We start from the raw sequence: 21,958 nt of genomic DNA, 5'->3' as shown, positions 1-21,958 counted from the left end.
TCCAGAAACAGAAACACTAAGTCATTTCTTAAATTGTTTTAACACAAAGACTGGAAACTCAAATGCCAGCTGCAGAAAAATCTATTTGGCAGTATAATTAGAGATATGCTAATACGTTTTGAATGTTCTCATCTGTGAACTGAGAGCAAAAGTGCTTTTATTAAAACTATGTTTTCTACCCTGACGTCTTTCAAGGTGATGCTGGAAAAAGCCTTTTGTTACAGGGTTAGTTATACTGCTTTGCAAGCATCCGTTACACATTTACTCAGTATGATCCATAACCGTCTTCGCTAGGACATAAGTTGGAATGAAAACTTTTAATTTAGCTGCAGACTAATACACAAACCCAACTACTCCCAGATGCTCGTCTAGCAATTTCCTTCTTCCGCACTCTGTTGTAGTCCAAGTACATCTGAGAGCTGCTCTGATGCGCAGGCAGCAATGGCACTATGTGACTGTCACTCCTCTTCTAAAGCAGCAGCCTTTAAGCATTCTTTAGAATGACAGTTGCTCAAAGCAGTGATTCCCTATTCCTCTTCAGTCACAGCAGGAGGCCTGACATCTATTGAAGTTCAACAGGAAATATATTTCTAAAACTGGCTACAATTTTATGCACTTGGCAGTATTCTCCTAATCACTGTCAGAAGCATTTAACGTGCCATTTCCCACATCTTTGCAATTTGGGACATACCTGTAGCTTTTCAATGGCACTGTTGCTTTCCACATACACTTCAGCACTGTAAGAGTAAGCGTTTGACAAACATGATTTCCAAGACACAGAAAACAACAAAAAAATAGTAATCCCTACCTTTAGAAACGCCTCCTTCTGTTCCAGGTGTTTGCTTATCATGGGAGTAACATGATCTGTTTCAGAGTTGGGACCCAGTTTGTCTGCTCCCCCACACCAGTCTTCTTCTCGCTTGTATTCTTGCTCCAGGCTTTCCAGCACGCTGCACACCTATCAGGAAGGAGTCCAACTCAAATATAATTCAGTAAGAGAAAGATTCCAAATTCAAGCCACAAAGATGGAAAACCAATCTACCCTTTACATGTACTTTAGCTTCCGACATGTTTTCACTGGGACTTTAGAGGAGGCAAACAAACTTTGGTGGTAGGTTTGCAAGCATTGGACTGCTTATGTGGAACTGCTCAGAAGGCTATCCCTGAAGTTGCTCATCTTTCTGCACCTCTGTGATTGCAGAGTTCAGGAAATGCTTAAGATATGATTGCAGAGGAAGCAACCTTGCCAACCTTCCACCTAACTCTTCTGCAGACAAGTAGGATGAAGCTGATTTTTCTCTGACTCCCGCACAAAAACCAGAGACATCTGGAGTACTTCCATTGAAACCTCTGGGTAACATGATTATGGTTTAAGCAAAACTTTTTGAAACAAGCAGAAATCCAGCTAAGTACTTGTCCAGTGCATTTCATCTCGAAAATGTTTTATAAGACTTTTCTCAATTAAAAATAAGAATCTGAGGAATATTAAATGGGACAGTGATAGAAGAGGCAGATGAAGATTTGAGTCTTCACCAATAACCACTGCACTTTGGTAGCATACCTTTTTTGAAGTTCACTAATTGAAGCAAGTGTAGCCAGACTAACTACACTGTAGTCTTTTAGTAGTTGTACAATTTGTCTACTATGCTTTTATCATAGAATGCTTTGGGTTGGAAGGGGCCTTTAAAGATCATCTAGTCCCTGCCCCCTGCCATGGCCAGAACTTCTTTCACTAGATCAGGTTGCCTAAAGCCTTGTCCAACCTGACTCTGAACACTTCCAGGGATGGGGCATCCACTTCTCTGGGCAACCTGTTCCAGTGTCTCACCACCCTCATCATAAAAAATTTCTTCCTTGTATCTGATCTAAATCTACCCTCTATCAGTTTAAAATCGTTGCCCCTTGTCCTGTTGCTACAGACTTTGGTAAAAAGACTGTTTTATAAGATCAGTTCATATACTGAAAGGCTGCAATACATGGTTTCTCTTTCTAAGGCAACTGGTAAGAGGATTTGCTTTTTGCATTTTTTTGTGGAACAGCAGTTATCAAATTCATAAATATAATCAAACTTAGTCAACCCTTTTTTTAGGTAACACTGTTTTAAGCCACACTGAAGAATTAACCAAGGCAGACACAGATCGCGTAGCATTTCTGTACCTGTTCAGAAGTTTTATAGAAGGCAACAGAGGCATTCACAAGCTTGAGACGGTCCTCCATCTTCAGCATCAGTTGTTGCCAGTGGGAAGCAACTTTCTCTGCACACTCCCGGATCATATCCATGTCATAGTGGTTAGCCTGCAGCATTGCCTCTGCCTTCTGCTGAACCTGCAGGGCACTTTGATGCGTTTTCTGACAAGAGGTGAAAATTCAGGAGTTCAATGTAACACAGCGAACACTTCAAGTTCATTTTCTTGAAGACCTCAAAGGCTCACATTTCCACTGTGTCAATGACACTTCTATACACGTGCACAAACACCCACTAACTAAAAATAACTTTCTAATATTAGTCACTGCATGACTTCACTTATGCAAATACGAAGGAAATAAATCCTGTAGAGATTTATCATCAAATGAACAATGACTAGCAGTTTACAAGCAACAGCTGCTGCACAGCATTAAGCCACACATGGCATATCTTTGTTGCAGTACACTTGGTTATAATTATGAATTTCAGGTTGATTTTCTTTGCCTTCATGGTAAGGAAAAAAAAAAGATGGAAAGGATGTATTTTATTTTGGCTTGACTGCTATTACTGTCTTCACAGCTTTACCACAGTCTTTGCAAATTAACAGTGAACAAATGAAGGTGCAGGCATGCAGGACAACACGAAAGACAACTCTCCATTCACTGTAAGCAAATTTTTTACCATAGTTCTCTGTGTTAACATATACTAGCCTAAAATCTGGAATCTCTGTTATTTATATCCAAGTACGGAATGATTCAGAGAACTCAGAATTTAAGCTTCCTAATCACGTTTCCTCAAATTGACAAACAACTAGAAGTCTCATTATTTTTACACTTAAGAGTTACCAAAGCTCTCAAAATGGGGGTACACATAGTGCAAACTGTAAAAAACAAAAAAAACCCACAAACAAAAAAACCAACCAAAAACCCACAACCACCCAGAGAAGGGGGGAAACAAAACTCCACAGAATGGCAGACCAACATAAAAAGAGTTAATGAACAACAGAATACTTCTGAAAATTGTTCTCCTAAACAATCATAACTTTGGTTAATCGTTCAACAACATTAAAGTTCATAAAAAGAACTGTGCTATATTAAGTCAATATCACCTTAAGGCCCTCAATCAGGCATATAATTTCATAATCCTGCATTCCAGTCAATTTTAAGATCTCTGCCTACTTTTTTTCAGAGAATTGACCAATCTGGTAAGTTTAGTTTGAAATCATGGCAGGAGAACAGACACACCACCACACACAAGTTTCAGTGAAAGCTACTGTCAGACAAAAATTGAAATGTTAAAGGTCTACAGGAGAACACACGAAACTGATGTTTGCTGTTCCATTTATTCCTAACTTTACCAATTAGCATTATATTGGTGTATTCTAACAAAGCGAAACACCATTTTTAGTAAAATTGCTGTGAACAGACCAGTGTGATTTATTATAATTTTTTTTTATTCCTCTCCAATCCAAAAATGTCTATTGCTTTACAAAGATGCAAAAAGGCACTGACAAGACGTGTTCACCTGGAATTGCAGCTCCAAAATGAACAACAAAAAACCCACCTTCCCAGTAAGTACTTTTATCTCTTTGCCATAAGATGATTTCAATAGCTTTTCCTAAACTGAAAATATTGTAGCATTACCCCAACAGTATGAAAAGGGACAGAAGAGATACATCCCCTTACTGCAATGCTATTTACAGAGACTCATGAACTGTAGTACAGGACTTCTTGGCTACAGTCACTGAAATGGGGCTTTTACCTCTATTGCATGTTGGAACTGCTCATGTTCCCTCTGTAACTGTTCTGCCTCCTGCAAAGAGCTAGCAGTGATCAGCCCAGCATTTAACATTGACTCTCCATTTCGGATCCAGCCCAAAACCTGTAGCAAAAGAGAAGACCATGAAGTATGCAATTCCACTGCCAAACAGCAAGAAAAGCATCATTGCTAGGGACAAATACATTTAGGGTCACATGTACTACTGGAATTGATTACTAAATAATTTATTAATTATATATTTACAGTGAATTTTATATATCCAATAAACACAGCTAATGAGATTCACTATAATTTCACTTAGCTCACAACTCCCATCTTTCAGTCAACTACTACAGGCTTGTGGTTTCAGTTTATACTCTGAACAAGGCTGTGTTTCTGAATACCATTTCTGTCACCTGGAAAACAGGAACCAGTTACAAGCAATATTTGCCAAACTACGCTTAGAGGAAAGGATTTGTCTGCAAGAAATTGGGGTGGGGGTGTGTGGGGGAGAAGATTATTTTAAATCCTATTTTTTACTTCTCTTTTGTCTTAAGAAAGCAGTTCTAAGCTCCCTCTCTACTTTAAAAAATAATTCTGCCAGGTACAGTGTAATGAAACACACCTTCTTAGGGTTAAAATACATTTAGCCTTCTCCAGAGAATGTATCATGAAGGAGAATGCTTAGGCAGCACCAATTGAAAGGTCATCTTAACTGGCATCCCATCATGCACAGAAGACAGAGCTAGCACAGAACTTGGCCTTTCAAACACGCTGATTTGCCCTCCTGTTTTGTGCAAGTGCAGAAGCTGGTGGAACTCACAGGAAGAAAGCTGCCAGCAGCACTTTCCCCTTCCCTCTGCTCTGACTCAAGGGGAAAACATAAGTGCTAGTTAAGTGACCCTGTTCTTTTTCCAGGCCTGCTGCCTTCCTGTGTTGGTATGTTCCCACCACCTTACTGTTTGGGTGGACCACAGACCCCATTCTTTCCCCTCACAGCCTTCAGCAGGCTAGAAAAGCATCAGCAGAGCACCAGCAAAACTGTGGAAACGAAACTGAGAGTCTGGGACACTTGAAAGGGTCAAGCAGGTAGTTCTGTAAATAAATGCTTGATTTAAGATTAGTTTCTTGGACTGATTTTTCACTCTAACTAAACATGATCACGAGACACACCTGCTTCAGCCTGCTGTCCTAGCTACGTTTTCATATCCATATGGCACTATACAGAGTGCCAGGATACTCTTGCAGAATAGTATTTTGGGACAATCAGAGCTCACGTACTGAAGTGTGCTTGAACAAAGCTAAAAGATCTGCATGTGAGAACACAAGGCTGCTCAAGGTACTCTTGAGGGTACGGGCTTGTACTTGGTACAAGTATCTGTACACTGTTGTACAGATACAAATATATAGGTATATACCCAAGAACATACACCATGAGCAGCAGACAACATTGAACTGGAAAGGCTTAATGAGCATAGTAAATCCAATGCATTCTGGAGCTTAGTAGAGATTTTGACCCAGGCAGATGCTGCTTGTTAAGTAAAGCAAAGCATACATTCTACAGAGTGAGTATGTGGGAGTGATTGCAGCAAAAAGTTATGCAGCAGCTATATTTTAGGTGAGGGAAAAAAAGTTTCTCTGGCAAACGTGCCAGTGGAGTTCCGGACGTGACAGATATTCTATGAACTATTTCTCTGCCTCTACCTACTCATATGTCCCTGCCCTGTATAAAATGTCATATTTTCCTTTCCATGTTGGTTTTTTTTCCATGTACAGCTGTCCCTTCTTATTTCAGTAAGCATCCTCTTCCCCCCTATCTGCTGAGGTTTTGCCATACTGCAATCTTCTGTCTGGTTTTGCCCTTTCTGCACCTATTACACATCAAGCTGAAAAGCAAATTCTTTGCAGGTTTTCTTTAAACCTCTGTTTGTCTTCTGGCCCTTCTACTTCCTCCTAGTCCTGAGGCTTGACCTACAGAACTTCAATGCCACAATGCAGAACTGGTACGGTAGTTAAGGGAGAAGCAACACTGGATGTTTTGATCTACTTTCTGTGCGTATTTGGTAAGAATTCACTAAACTTGAAGTTTTACTACCTAGTGCTGAAAAGACTCCTTGCAAGTATTTGACTAAAGTAGTAAGCTAGGAGACAGTTTGCTGGTCTTTATTAGAGTAATCTGAGAAATGAACCCTTTGGAAAAATTCCTGCAGAGATGGGAGGTGTGTGTGCTTGTGTGAAAATACAATAGCAGTAAGGTGAGTTTGGCAGGAAAAATTCAAACGGAATTCTTGTTATAATCCTTGCTATGGAGACAGTATCCCATCTACATAATAAGTATGCTTACACCCACTTCTTCAACAATAGATCTGGCAGAAAATCACAGTAATTGAACTGGAAAACCATGCATTCACTGCCTCAGGCAAGAAAACAGAAATAAAACAGACTGAACAGGAGGTTTACTGTGTCATTTTACTCTCAGGTAAAGCACCTGCTGTGACCTGCTGAACTATGAAGTTTTTCCCAGTGCAGAGGAAACACTTGAAGATCATGCTTACTGATATTTAGTAAAAACTGAACTAAATCAGATGTAGTTTTCTGAAAAGGCAACTGAAATCACAAAACTAAAAGTTACAAGCCCCAAAGCATTCCAAATGGGATCAAAGTAAATTGTATGATACAATATAACATTCAGTTTTAGTTTCATTCAATTTTTAGGCCTTTAAGCTGGGGAAGTATTGCAGGTTAATCTGTACAATGAAAATCTGGAAAAGGAGTTTGTAATACACAAACATTCTGTCAGCTACCTTTTCATGTATATTTGTTTGAAAATTCACGTCTATGACAGCATCTAATTCGACAAAAAATCCCACTCCATACATATGTGTACTAGGAATATAAATAGAACCCATTTTCCCCTCCAAAATCCCAGTCTACTGAAAAAAAAAAGTAAAAAAGACAGCTGGCTAGGATACTATAACACCTATACCTTTATTGTAAGATAAACTAACTCTTTTTGGTGCTTTCTTAAAAATCTAAACTTGAGCTTCAATTTCAGTCAGTGGTTCGAAAATGTTACAAAGACCTTAAAGAATGACCTACAAACAACATACTAAGTGCAACATGGATATCCATCTACAGTCCATGATGCTCATCATCTGCTTGTGTCTGCCAAAATACAGAACTCTTGTCTTGCAAACACTGGTTTTAAAAATGTGTCTTTTTCTTGTCACCTACAAACAAAGCCAATGGAGCAGCAAGATTCTCACTTTATTGTGGGAGCATGCAATATAATTAACTATTTAATAGCACGTCTTTGAAATATTATCCAAGTGCTATATTCTGTTCTGTAACTGAATATTATTTCAGGATCACGGAAATCAGCAATTTCTTTTTCTTACTAACCCATCCCATCCTAACCCACTGATATAGCGCAAAGGGATGAGACTGCCTCAGCTGGCATTCACTCTCTTCATTTTTAATTTCCTTTGCAAACATGCACTCTTTTCCTTCATCCTCAAGACAGTATGCAACTGAGTACAGAATCTATCCTGATCTATAACAACTTCATCTCAACCATTACTCACATGAAAGGAGTAATTTGCATTTATGAACATGAACAAGTGCTAAGACGGACACAGGACAGTCAGTAGGCTTGAACTAGAAGATATATTTGATTAACACCTAGATTGCACTGACAGCAAAGGCTACCAGTTCCTTGCATTCCTTGAATTCAAGGCCACAGAGAAATTTTGGGTCTGCTACTATAGAGTAACCAAATGCTACCTGAAATACTTTGGGAACCTTCTATTCACCTGCCCTATGCTAACTGGATCCCTTGTATATTACTTTGCAACTTGAGAGTTCTCATTTGGTCTCATGAGGAAGATGACTTTTTCTAAGAGCTCACGACAAACAGAAAAAGGACCAGTTGCACTCGGAACCATTATGGGACATACTGATGCAACAAACTAATAGAATTCTGTGATGCTGCCAAGTGTGAGCAAGATCAAAAACCCTTAACTAGCTAGTGGTTGCTTTGTTTGTTTCTTAAACTTTCAACTCCTTCGGTGGTTTTGCCCACAGTTTCTCAAGTTAACCAAAAGTTTAGGTGGTTACCAGATAAGCACCTCAAAACTTGCCACTTCATTGCCAGGAAAATAAAAACTTCATTTTTCTTCTCCCAGAAGGTAAACCCTGCTGATATTAGGGTATCACCATTTGAAGATGTATTAGGTCAGTGTCCAAGGAATATCACTGAATATTTTTATTAATCACCATACAGATGATAAAAGTATGGATTATTTAACGTAAGTCCAAATTGCTCAACATTTCAAATACTTGACATGTGCCCAGCTCGAAATAAGGAGCGTTAATGCAAATCACAAACCACAGTATTAACAGAGGATGAAGTTTCTTAGGTGCTCAACTCAAAGTCCCTCCCCCCTCCAAATGAAAGACTTTACACAGCAGAAATTCATTTTCCACCTCTGTTTATAGGAGTAGCCTTCTCCCCGAGGAGTCGGATAGCTTGGGGGGGGGGGCAGACACCCCCGCGTACCTGCTTGACTTCTGCCTGCAGGTGGCGGAGCTGCACGCACTGCTCCAAGTGCTTGCGGTGCTGCTCAGCCGCCAAGTCCAGCTCCTGCTGCTTCTCGTGGAGGAACTCCAGCAAATCCTGGACACGAGTTGCCATGTCTACGTCTCTGTCACAAAGCAGCTCAACACCTGTAATCAGCCAGTTGTTTATAAATGACTTGCAAGTCTTCTGAAGACAAATAGCCCGTTTCCACTGTTTTACACTTACTTTTCCAGTTCCTACTCAACATTCAACTTAATCCTCAGAGCACTTGCTTAAATAAGCAAATTTTTGCATGCATTCAAAATGACTTTTTTTTAAGCAGCCGCAGCCTGAGATTTATCCTAGCTGACCGTACAGAGTTAAAAACATTAAGTGAAGGGGCATAAGAAACCAAAAAGAAAGACTTCATTTACTTGAAAGCTGAGAATTATGGCCTGAGTGCATTGCTCCGATTAACTATTTAATTAACTCCCTACTATTTAATTTTACTACTTCTTGAGTGGAATCCCTTCCTTAAAAACCTAAGTGTTTTCATGTGTTGCCAAGTCTTAGACAAAAATTATGTGCCATAATGACAATATATTGTCACGAACACAAAAAATCTGCGTAAAAAGGGAAAGATAAAAAGTCCACATCTCCAGTTTACAGTTAAGAGCATCTCTGTCATTTTCATACATCCCATGGAGAGACAACTGGATAAATCTTATAAAGCCACTGCCCAGAATAGCACAATGGAGCCATCTTACCAGATGCCTGCACTTCATTGACATACTGCAGCAGATCCTGCCCTTGGTGGATGACATCAAAGGTCAAGTTATTCATGGTCAGGGCTTTGTCTGCATGATGCTGGAGCCTCTGTTCTGCTATTGTAAGATCTTCAGTGTCAAAGTCATTCATCTGCTGAGAGAGCTCATCATTCCAAGACTCAAGGTCTGAAATTATCTGTGGGAAAAAGGAAGAAGACAATGTTGACTTACTCATCAGACAACGTACGTTTATTTCAAATGTTGGACTTAACGATGGAGGTCAGGAACTCGAGTTCCTCATTGTTAACTGACTTCACTGATCAGGTTCAACGTGGTTCAGACATGGCCTTTTTCAGCATTGGTTTTAAAGACGACTCTCTTTGAGAACCACAACAGCTCTCCTTCAACCAGCGCTTGCAACACTATGGGTACACTTGCCTTGTTTAAGGTACTCCTTCACCAACACATTGCTTGTGAAACAGGTGAAATTAAAATGTTATCTTCACTTTTAAAGGAAAATGTTGATCTGAAACATCTTTTCAATTCTTCAGACTACACCAAGTAATAATTCACACATCAAGTGCCAGCTCAGCTTTCAACTACACCAGTCTCGAGCTCCTTCACAAAAAACCAGCTCTACCCCTCTGAGCACCTTTGAGTTCTGCCAGACAACTGAGAAGCACAACTTGTCACAAAAGCGAGGGTACTTAAATGGAGAAAACCCAAAAAGTACTAATCTATTACAGTCTTACTGTAATATCAGAGTTAAATTTACTTGCTGAAATCATTCAGCTGCACTTCAGTTTACACTTCAGTTCTAGATTTTACTCTCAGCCACGAGATGTCCAGAAAAGGGTAGCTAGGAAGTATGTCTTAACACATGTACCACAACCATAAGTCGTCCTTGTCTTCCCACACAAATGCATTTTTCATATCATATTCCAGAACCTGGCTGAAATGTAAAATTCTCCTATTAATTAGGATACAAAACTGTTTTAAAGTTTAACAGGTAATGCTTAAAATTATCATTGATCAAAGTGGGTTGAATTCTTATGGCATAGGTTCGATGCATCAGTTACGTATTTCAAACAAGGCTATTTGACAACACTTATCCCTCAAGCCTGTAATAGAATTTTTCTCAGAGTTTTCAGTAGAGTTTTGCCACAAACTACCACAGTTCATTGGGAAAGCAAAATCATAGATAAAGAACCAAGAGTGGCTTAGCTCCAGAGTTCTACGATTTCAGGAATAAGTCAAACTGATGTGAATGGTGATAAATGAGAGGAAAACACATATTTATGCAGCAAGATACAGCAAAAAGAGGAACTGACTGAATGGGCATTAGGAACAAAGTAGCTGGCTGCGTAAGTATTTAACCAGAGTCATTTGTTGTCAACAAAAGGAATAGGCCACTTCACTTTCCAAGTGCTTAATCAGAGCTCTGAAGTTTACTGAGAGTGTCAGCTACAAGAGAAAAATCCAGGAAAACAAGCCTTGTGAAAAAAACAGAATTGAGGAGAAAGCAAAACTAAGTAATCTGTGTAAAGTTTCTGTAGTCAGCTACAATCTTTCTTGATGGTTTTTTTCCATTCTGCTCACATGACACCACAGAAAATGGACACACCAAGCAATTATTTTTTAAATTGTGGCATCAATAATTTTCCTGCCTGTTTTAAAGGTGTTATGCAAAAAATTTTACTTGATTCACTAAGTTTTGCATCATGCCATGATGGGAGATGTCAAACAATTAGGATGGCTATTTGCAAGCCCTAACCCCAAGCAGGTAGCTCTACCCGAGTGAAAACAGGCAGAAACTCATGTTTCAGGGGTAACACTGAAAACAGAAAAGCTGATGCACAAGTGATGCAGGAAAATATACAGGACAAGGCCTTTAGCCACTGCTTAAAGTTTCTTTCATCTCTCTTCCATGTGCTCTAAACAGTACACAGACAATCTATTTACGTATTTTGAGTGTTTTCCCCTCTCAACGCTCAGACTTCCCCTCCCACAAAATCCTTCATAACTTTCCTTTACTTCCCTTTTATTTGGTCCGTGCCCAACACGCATCATCACCTCTCTCTACTCTTCACCTCCGTTTCACTGACCTGAAATATTTCAGAAACTTCAAGTCTTCCTGACAGTCCAGTCTGCCCAGCTAACCCTCTTTTCTGCTCCTGAGCACCTCAGAACTGCTCTTCCCAGCTCATCTTCAAAACTCTGTGTTCAATCACTACCAAAAGCAGTGAAGGTCACCTAACATTTGTTTCTTCAAACCACCCACTGCATTATGGCAGTTCTCACAAATCAGATTTACCATCTTATTTTCATCCAGTTCAGTTAGCAACATTTATAAGTTATCTTCAAGCCAGTCCATCTCCCTTCAGAACAGACGCCAAAACCTTACCTCTCTTAAGATCAAACTGAGTGGAAATAAAGTAATAGACACCATAGGCTCACAATGGGAGACTGCTGTGGCTAAGCGTCAGTATTTTTATAATAATGGAATGGTTTAAATAGCTTATAATCACTATGGCCTCTCAGACTATCCTGAGATTCACTGTACCTGATATGAATGACAGGTAGTTTGAAGTCAACACCACGTGTCACCTCAGCCAAGAGGTTTCAGTGATACTGCTTCCAAAGAACAACAACAGCAGTAAGAACTATAACTTCTTCCTATGTTATTTCATGCAACCTTGAGGTTAAGATCATGGACCACACATTGTTTAAAGTACTCTGAAATGCTGTACAGGAACAAGACATTCCCTGTCCCCTTCAAAAGACCAGAAAGCCCACGATTCAAATAAATAAATAATGCCAGCATGGTCCCATGTTCATTCAAAAGATAAGAAGTCAGTGCGCATCACAGCCGGGGTTCCTAGCAAGGGCAGTAAGCTTTACACTTTTCAGCAGTAACTCGGTAGCTCAAGGTGATCTATTTCAGCCATTGCACCCACTGTGGAAATCTGAAACACACGAAGGGCAAAGTTAAAATAAAAATGACGTGCATTACGCACTCTTTGCCCACAGTCTTCAGGGCTTCCCCTGAAGTTCTGCTTTACAAGCAATACTTTTAGAATGAGCAGGCTCCTATTTTGTTTTTAACGTTTTGTGAAGACAATTAGCATTAAAAAAGCAATACAAAGATGAGTGACTAAGACATTTAAAGCAACTGAATCAGAAATTAATACCGCTCTCAGGAAATGGACAACCTAGATTAAACACAGGGTAACTACTTACCATAGCATGTGTTCAAGAAGTTCCTAGTGCAGAGTCTGAGCTGCCCAATATTCCTAGGTTTTAACAAATGTAAAGGTAACACTGACAGAATATAACACAGAAGAGATGCCAACTCTTTTGCACTGAGTGGGAAAGAAATAAAGAACCACAAGCCTCTTCTCAGAAGGGGCTAACTAGCATTCCCTGTAACAACTGAGTGCTAATAAGGACCTGCAAAATATTATGTGCTGGGGAGAAAGAAAAAGGTAAGATGGGAAAGGGAGAAGAGTTAGGTCTCTGTGATCCAGCACTTTGCATCCTTTTCAGCTGCATGACTTAACAGGCATCTTGTAAGTACGGTCCAAAAATAGAGTAGAGATAAAGCTGTGAGTTGAAAAGTGTATGGTATGCTTTGTGTGGAGCCCTGACATAGGCCTTGAGGCATTTAAGTTACAGACAAGCAAAAATGCACAGGCACAGATGAGACACACACATTTCAGGCTGCATACACTGCCACCAATGTTACCTACCCACTAGCTAGGTCTGTACGCATCTTCCTTATGCTACTAATCACCCTAGCAAGGGACTCTTGGCATACATTTTGCTCCTTCTTGCCTTTAGTTAATACTGGTGTTCACAACACAGTCCTTCAAATAACTCATGACCAATGGCCTAAAATCCTACCAAGGACAGAGAAGGTCATGCTTATATGCCAAGAGCAAGGGGCAAAACAGCGACAATGCTACAGTTACAGCAATTTCAGAAAAGCAGGAGAATCTGAGAAGTTTCAGGATGGAAGACAGCAACTAAAAGAAACAAGAGTATTTTGTCAGCAAATAATAAGGGAAGAGTAAGTATAAGAAGAGGAGAACTAACCCTGCCAGCAAATCTCACCACTGTCCCCAGAAGCACAGCTGCACAGTACGATCCCACAGGGCTAGGGGAACCCTTTGTCCGATTTTAGCCAGTGTGATTTTGCAAGCAGCAAGACAAGCTAGGAACACTACTTGCCTTCCAGAAAAACTGTCCTCACAGGATGCTCCCCTGAATGAACTGCCCCTACAGCCAAGTCTTAAATGACTGGGCCAGTCACACAAAACCCAGGACAAAGGAGGAGGTCAAAACAAGGTCTGCAAGTTCCTAGCTGGCATCTGGCTCCTCCTCACTATCATGTTACTTCAGCTGAGTTTCTGCTTTCAAACGACTGACCTGGAACTAGTCCCTACACTTTCTTCCCGGAAGTTTCCGAACAGATGTCTGCCTTCAGGGAGAGGGAAAAAGAGAAGCATGCTTTGCTGAGGAAGCAGAGAGAAGACATGGTACAGAGACAGCAAAGCAATCAACATTTTGCTGAAGATGCTCTGCAGCCAGGGTCATTTTGTTCCCTGGAGAGCTCCTTGACAATCTTTAAGCGTGATTTTTGTTTCCAAGCCATATAAACAAAATACACCAATTCTTTCAACAAGGTATTTGGTACTTTGCTTTGTTTTATGTGCCAAAGTGTAAAGTATGCCAATTGTCAGCTTCAGAAAAAGCAAGACCTGTCAAGTTAGGATATACGGCTTTCCGCTGCAAAATCCTACAGCCATCAACAACCAACATACACAGAAGTACTCTCTATACAGATGCTATCCTGTACTGAAGAACTAGAACATATCTGAAAAGTGGGGCTCCTGCAACCAGCCTTCTGCTATTGTAGAATACTGGTTTAGGTAACCTACAGCAGAGACCAATCACCTTAATCATAAACTTCACTCAAACCTTTAATCTAGTTCTTTCATTAAGTTTCTTGGTATACGCCTTGACCCCAACATCTGCCATTTCCTCAGTGAAAGTGTTCTGAGAACATCACACAGACACCATCAAGCACTGCAGATCACTTCTGCAGAGACTGTAAAATTGCTGATAATCCTGTAAAAGGGGATACCTTTATGTTCCTTCCACATATACCAGTCATCCAATTAATTATTACAATCACAATTCAGCCTAGCCTTTTCCTTGCATATTCCAGACAGCTACTCTCACATCAAAGTAGCAAACTGCCTGCCAACTAGTTTCACCTCCTCAGTGTGAACTGCAAAATAGAGAACCTTCTTAGTCTTCCTTTACACCAGAGTTGTTATTACTGTAGAGCACACACTCTCACTTCCTCTATGGGCACAGATCAAGGAACTGTGTCTGCCTACTCCTGCATTGCTCCTAACAATATGCTTAGCTAAACCAGACTTTGGCAATGATATCTAAACCTGATTTTAAAGAGCAGGAAGGGGGGGGGGGAAGAGAAGCTATCACTTCTGCGGACTACATCTCTGCCCTTACACCGTTCATACCCAGTCAACAGCTGCAGCTTTCACTATGCACAAGCAAAGGGGTAAAATTATCACTCTAACTCCTGGTTTCCAGAGTCTTGAGATAAGCCATATATATACTCAAACAGGATCATTTACCAATGTATAACCCTGAACCTTATGAGGCACCAACTAAGTTTCAGTCTCTGTGGACGGCACTAGTGGTTTTACAGCAGTCATATGATCAACTTAGCTGAAGATTTATAATGCAATTCTATTAACTTAAGCTCCACATGGAGTTTCATAACTGTTTGTATGCATGTCCCAGCACACAAACAGAAGCTTTCCAACTGTAACCCTCCTCCAAGATTCGGACAGTCTCAAAACTTCTCAAAGTTTTGCGGGGGTGTGCCACTACAACTGCTTTTGCATTATTTGCAGAAGTTGAAAAAATCGTATTAAAAAAACAAAAGAAAAAAGAAACAGACCCAAAAATACAGGAAAAGAGCCCATACAACATCCCTGAATATTAAAACAAAATTCCAAAATTTGTAGCTGTCAATTGAAAAAAGACTGCAGAATTGGAAAAAAAAAAAAGAGGGGTGTTACTACAAAGCAACAGTTTAGAGGGTTTGTACTGAACCATCTTGCAAGTCTTATTCATAGTAACTGTAAGCATACTAGTTTTATCAAAGTAGCTTGATATTCAGGTCAAACTTACCAGATGAAGCAACTGGTACACTGTGATTTTACAAAACGCTTGCTTAAAGACACACTGGGAGCCAATCAGAGCTGGAGTTACTATCAGAAAGCTCAGCTTTGCACTCTCCTGACACTTCCACTTACAAGACAAAAGTCTTAGTTCAGGTAAGCACTAAGTCTATCAGTCATCTGAGCCACATGCCAATGCAACTACACAACCGCCTCGGCATAAACATTCCTACACAAGAGAAGAAATGAAGTGCAACTCCAAGAGCAGACACTCACATCTATTGCATCTCTTTCAAATATGCGAAGCTGCAGAAACAGCTCAAGCTTGATCTTGCGTTCTTGAAAAAGCTCCTCCATCTGAGATTGGGCCTCATCCAGCTGCTGCAGGACTGTCTCTATGTGGTTGATCGAGCTGTTATGGGGGGTCTTGTTACTAGAAATGGCAGAATCCCTATTCAAAGCAGAGAGAGGGGAAGGGGGGATGGGGAGGAAGAAAAGTATTATTAAGAAAAAAGCCACATACACTTTTGATGCCATACCTGACCACAAAATGTACAACTGTCTCAGATAAGGTCGGTGCAAGTCATATTACATGAAAGCTAAGTCTGTACATCTTTGTTACTAAAAGTCCAAATTATGTTTTAGTACTTCAAAAAGCATTAGAAAATTAGATTACTTTCCTTTTTTTTCACTAATTCAACATTTAGGGACATTCTTTTTACAGGAACAAAAAAAATTGAAAACCAGAGACAAACCCTTAAATTGTGGAAAGGAAGTGGCACATGTTAACTGCTTTACTTAACCTTCCTGGCAATGAAAAAAAAACCCCAAATTTAGATATGTTAATCGAAAAAAATATTTATTCTTTTACTTTAGTATAAAACCTACAAATTCATATATGATAATACCAACTCCTGCATCAAGGGGACATGCACCAGTGCAGCTGGGGCCCAAGTTTATTCAGATTGTTACTGAACGAAATGGACAGCAAACTTATATTAAAATTACTTATTAATCTGCAAAACAATTTCAAGTGTCTATTTATAAAAAGGCTGCTGCTCAGAACTCAAAACGCTGTGAGCCCTGCATGTCAGACTACAAAGACATACAATTGCTCCTACCACAAAGGTAGCTTATGTAAACAAAATCTCCTTCTTGTGGAGGTAGTGTTTATAAGCTCAGCTTCCTGTAAACAGAGGGTTAGAGATCATCAGTACAGCATGAAACATCATTGTAGTCCTAATATTTACAGGTTTTATTTATAGGTCGTATCTTCTAGTCACCACCTCTATCCTCAGAACAGAAAGAGCTTCACAGAATATCAGATGCACACCAGAAGAGATTGTAGTAAAAATGTTTTACCTTAGTTGCTGTATAAGATCTTCACCTTCTTTTATGACATTGACTGTAACCTGCAGAGTGGTCTGTTGTTGTTGACCAAAACGTTTAATCAGGTCTTGGACAGCCTCCACAGACTCAGCATAGACATCATCAAGCAGTTCTTTCTGTAACTCTTCAAGCCATGTCCACAGCTAAAAGAGACGGGGGGGGAAAATAATAATAATAATAAAAAAGAAATGTAAGCCCCAGGATCAGGCAGTCACCATTCCAGATCAGCCTCCCTGGACAAGAGAAAACAGACTGAGGTGGTGAGGAGAAACAGGATTTGTTTCTCTTCATAGAAAAATCCCATCCTCAATTTAGTGAAAACGAGCCTTTGTTTCAAATAAGGTTTTCGCTTCTTGGAAATACCAGGAAAGCTTTATCCGTGTTGCTAAGTCACCCTTTCTTTCCCATTTTCCTTCTACAGTACTGAGCTTATCCGATTGAGCAGCACAGAGTTCATAGCGAGAATCCCATCTGCAGCTCTGCGAGAGAGTCCCTGGGAGGGAAATGCTATGGTAACACTCCCTGAGAGAAGGGAGGAAGGAAGGAAGGAAGGGAGATGTATTGTAGCCACCATCAAATTTACACTGCCAGGCTGACACATGCACACAGATAACATAACACTTTTCAGTGGCCTTCAAAAAAAGGGAAAAGAGGGCATTTCAGAAAACAAAATACAGAGAGAAATCAAATGCGAGGAGTTATTTTTCTATCATGTTCCCCACAGTTGTGCTGTTCACCCTCTTGATCTCAGTTTCATACTATTACAACGGAAGTTGTCACAAGTAATTCCAGCAGTTAACTCAACATTTTTCCCATCTACTTAGCATGTGCACGTATTCCTGTTCAGAACTGCCCACACATTGCAGCTTATGGAAAAATCTGTGGATACATGCTAGCTAGGTATCGCTACTGGTCACTTGAACCCTACTGTGTTCATTTCCACAATTTCATGAGGCAAACTGTTGCATCCTACGCTCCGTGTGAAAATTGTTCATCAAACTATCAGCCATCTATTGTGCAACTGAAAAACCACTGTTGGAAGAGAGGGAGCATGGCTGTCTGCTGCAGCACTCCTGTGAGCAGCACTAACAGCACAACAAAACAGCTACTCTCACAGGAAGCATTCAAACTGGGTGCCTCCTCTCTGTTTTACCATCACATCCCAAACCCTGCAATTCTAAGAAGAAGGATTAGAGTTTGGTTTTTATCCTGGAAGAATAACTCTGTTCTGATTGAAAGTATTAAGATCTTTTGACTACCTTTTAAACTCTGCCTTTATACATTTTAGATACACAAACAGGCTTTACTAATTTTGAACCTAATTAAAGGGTTAACATAGTTAAAATACACAGTAAGCAAACTGGCTCAATTTCAAAAGACAGAAAAACAAATGTTTATTTCTTTGCTTAACATTTTCTACACAAATACCCATTTCATGCTGCTGTTACTATAATGTTCTGATCATAAAGGTTTTCTAACTACCAATGGATCTACATTAAGACAGAAAATTCAATGAAGGATTCTAGATCTTGATTAATCGGTTCCTTTGAAGCTTTACATTAAAGCCAAATGCTAGTTTTTATATCTTAGAGGCTTATATGCCTCCTGAGGTAGGTTTTCAATTAACCAAGCTATGGGCTAAGTTTTCACAAATTGGGAATAATTAATGACATTTCACCAGACTCTTCTACAAATCTACTACACACACACCCCCAAAACGGAACTGCCTATTCATATACACTGTGTTATTCTGACTACTCAGGCTTCTAAGACAATGCCTGTCACAGCTTTGAATGCAACTCCATATTCATAAACATCACAAGCTCAAGCCACAGCAGTCTTTCTTATTAAAAGGAGCACAAATCAATAGAACTTAGCAAGTGGGTCAAAAGCACTCGTCAACATTCATTCCAGCATACCCAATGCAGCATCCAAATTTTTTTTTTTTCAAGTGCATACTTAGGAATGCAAATTTCACTTCAAGACAAATGAAACTTAAGAGCAAGAAGCCTGACAATACAACCTGAAATCTTTACTCAGTTCTCAACACCCAGTGGACATGTATTTATTCCTCTCGGTTTAAGAAGCTTATGTCTGAACCATATAATAGGACACCGTGTTAGAGACCCTCCAAGCAACCTGGTGTGTACAGGAAACCCGTGAAGCTTGCTACTGTGCAAACATATTCATTGGAGAGTAACACTTTGTTGTTGACTGCAGATATCATGCATTCAGTGCTAGTTGGAAGAGCTGTACCTCACGCTTATTGCACTATCTATAAAAGGCCCAATTTTCAGAGATGTTTATTACAGACAAACTGGAATTAAAACCATTTTGAGTCTCCTGAACTATACCAAGTTTGCCCCTTGGCTCCCTTACAAGCACCTGCAACGTGGCTGAAGGCAGGTCTAAGAATCACTTCCATCTTTTCCAATATGTATTTTGCAGCTGGGTTGTGTCACACCTGTAGAGGGACATCTCACCTCTGCATTTCTTATTCTTCACATATGCTTCAGCCACTTCTGTACCTGGGTGGAGAGGGTGTGGTAGGAGCAAACAAACTTTTAAGTGTTGAGCTGGTGATGTACTGTGCATGCAAATACTCCCCTTAAAGCTCACCCTGGATGCTGGAGACCGAGCCAACACAGAACAAGCAAGACTCTTCCTTCTGCATAGCCAGTTCAAACCAACACCACCTGCCTAGAGCAGAAAGACATGGGCACTAGCACAACAGAGTGCTGTGCCGACTGACTTACTGCCTGGTCAGCATGGCATGACTGTAAACATGGTATCTGGTCCCCAAGGTACCAAAGGGCTCAAAAACACCCTGCGTTTGCCTTCTTCATTAGCTGAATCACCCACTGCTTGGGCAGGAAAAACATTTTACAAATGTGCAGAAAGAGAAGGATAGTAATTAATATGCATTACTTGTCTAGCTGCGATTCATGCCCTGTTGAAAGTGGAACAATTTAAGCCATTTCTGAAGTGACTAAACAGCTCTGACACGTCATAGCAAAAGTTACTCTAATACATTACCAAATAAGCTTTTTACACTTTTCTGCTAAGTAAGTTTCTGACAAACAGCTTCCCTCAAAATAATCTTGCAGTTTATACACAAGGTTAGAATAAAGCCAGAGATGAACAAAACTGCCAGGTTATTAAAGCTGGATATAAATTCATGCAATTTACTGGGAGAAGCTTAATTCATAACAGGTGGCAATAGCCAGCTGGCTTGTATACAGCTTTAAAACCAGAATGAGCACTGGTTATACTGGAAATCACATGAATTACCTTGTTTCCCAATACAAAATTAAGGATGAAGACAGTACAAAATTGCACAGCAAAGCCAAAAGAGAGCAACCAGTTTATAGTGAGGGGTGAACAGAGACTGGAGCTTACCCATACATGTTCAGCAGTGCAGAACTACAGATTTTATAGGGCAATGATTTTCTGAGGTAACACATTACTCCATAAAAGAGAGCTTGGCAACAAAAATCCGGTGGGGAAGAAAAACCAAAACAAACTTGTCATTAAAAAACTATTAACTTTCTCTCAGTGTGAACTTTTGGGCAACTTCCAGGCATGTTTTTTTCTATTCCCTGTAAAACAAGGAGCACAAAGATCCTTAAACAAACCACCAAGTCCTGTGACCTCAGTAAGAGCTTTATCCAGTGGCAAGACGGCTCCAACATACAGTGAGAAAAACATATAAATAACTCAGTCCAGTTACAGAAAGAGGCTCTTCTCTTTTCATCTGCTCTTCACGTCTTATCAGAATTAAAATTGAGAGGAAAACCAAATCCTGAATCCTTGACAGGCAAATTTTTCCCCAACAGTTTTTTTTCTTGATCTAAATATAGCACAGACTAAGAAACATCTGCTTGAATAAGCCTGCATCCTGTGCTACCTCTTTCCTAAGTTCTTGGGAGCATGCCATTAGTCACTGAGATGGTATTATTTTAATTGTCTGCAACATCCTGGAAGTTTCAGTATTTCCATCACGGGCCTCTATCCATTTAAGTCTCATCCCTGCAATCTCCTGAAAGACTGCAACTAAATATGACCCTACAGTATTTTGCCAAATATAATCACAGGACAATTATGTTTAGTAAATACCTTCCCAAGTGCACAGAGTTACTTTAATAGGGTAAAATATCTGTCACTTTCTTTTTGACTTTATTTTCATTTTTATAATAATGGCTTTTGGATATTAAGTCAGCCTTTTCAGCAGGGTACAGCAAAGGCAGGCACACAGTTTCTGTGTTCAAAAACTGCCAATTCCTCTTTTCTGCCCCTGCCCCCCAGCACAATGCTGCAGTATGTGTATCACCACAGGCACAAGTTGTTGAAGAAGCTATTAGTTGTACTGGGCCAAATGTTGCAGTAGTATTCCCTAACAAGTGTATCTGGGCAAAGGAGGGGGCTGATTTATGTCTGTCTGTCTGCCTGTAAGCTCTGGCTTTCAGGACATGCAGTGGACAAAAACCGCATGTTTTTAAACACAAATTTTTAAGATGTTAAATCCCCATGAGCTTGTCTTCCAGGGTCTTCCAGTGACATTTAAGATACTAAATGCATGCATATTTCTTGAAAATTAGGTTTAATTATCTTAAAATCTTCAAATATCCCTATCTATTCTATAGTTATAATAGAGTCAATTTCCTATTCAGAATAAATTAATCCTTGAAGCAAAATCAAATTTCTCACATCTTCCTAAAATGACATCAACTACTAGTTGAGTACTACTAGTACTCTGTTAGCATTCATCCCATTTCTTAACTGAACAAGAAAAAATGTCTATACCATAGCTTCACACAGCTTAAAGGCCTATTTCTGCCTCACTTCCCTCAATCACTTCGTGCTATTTCAGTATAGCTACCACGATAGAAAAACTCACAAGAAAAAAAATCTGTGCTGGGTAACTGATTTCCAGTCCTATCAAACCAGTAAACCACAAGACACTTTAGTGTGCTGCCACTAAATGTGTTTCTCTTATCTCTTCCTAAATCTTTCTCAGATTTGAAAACTGTCCTCCTCAACCCTCAGATTCCAGATGACCAGCATATCAAAGTACTGACCAGAG

At 39.8% G+C, this 21,958-nt stretch overlaps 1 protein-coding gene across 3 annotated transcripts in view; it reads right to left on the bottom strand.

Moving 5' to 3' along the window:
* The window catches only part of TRIO (trio Rho guanine nucleotide exchange factor), a 256,853-nt gene that overhangs the window by 107,063 nt on the left and 127,832 nt on the right, over positions 1-21,958 (bottom strand). For all 3 annotated transcript variants that reach the window (XM_064443398.1, XM_064443396.1, XM_064443397.1), the window contains exons 12-18: positions 16,849-17,018; positions 15,763-15,937; positions 9,269-9,464; positions 8,502-8,668; positions 3,947-4,066; positions 2,158-2,349; positions 809-958 (exon numbers count right to left, since the gene is read on the bottom strand). In XM_064443398.1, the coding sequence (XP_064299468.1) occupies positions 809-958; positions 2,158-2,349; positions 3,947-4,066; positions 8,502-8,668; positions 9,269-9,464; positions 15,763-15,937; positions 16,849-17,018 (1,170 nt within the window). The remainder of the gene's footprint in view (positions 1-808; positions 959-2,157; positions 2,350-3,946; positions 4,067-8,501; positions 8,669-9,268; positions 9,465-15,762; positions 15,938-16,848; positions 17,019-21,958) is intronic.

The sequence above is a fragment of the Phalacrocorax carbo genome, chromosome 2 (assembly GCF_963921805.1).
Source record: "Phalacrocorax carbo chromosome 2, bPhaCar2.1, whole genome shotgun sequence".
NCBI classification, from domain to species: Eukaryota; Metazoa; Chordata; class Aves; order Suliformes; family Phalacrocoracidae; genus Phalacrocorax; species Phalacrocorax carbo.
Note: the sequence above shows the minus strand (reverse complement) of the source record. Positions and strands in the feature narration are given on the sequence as shown.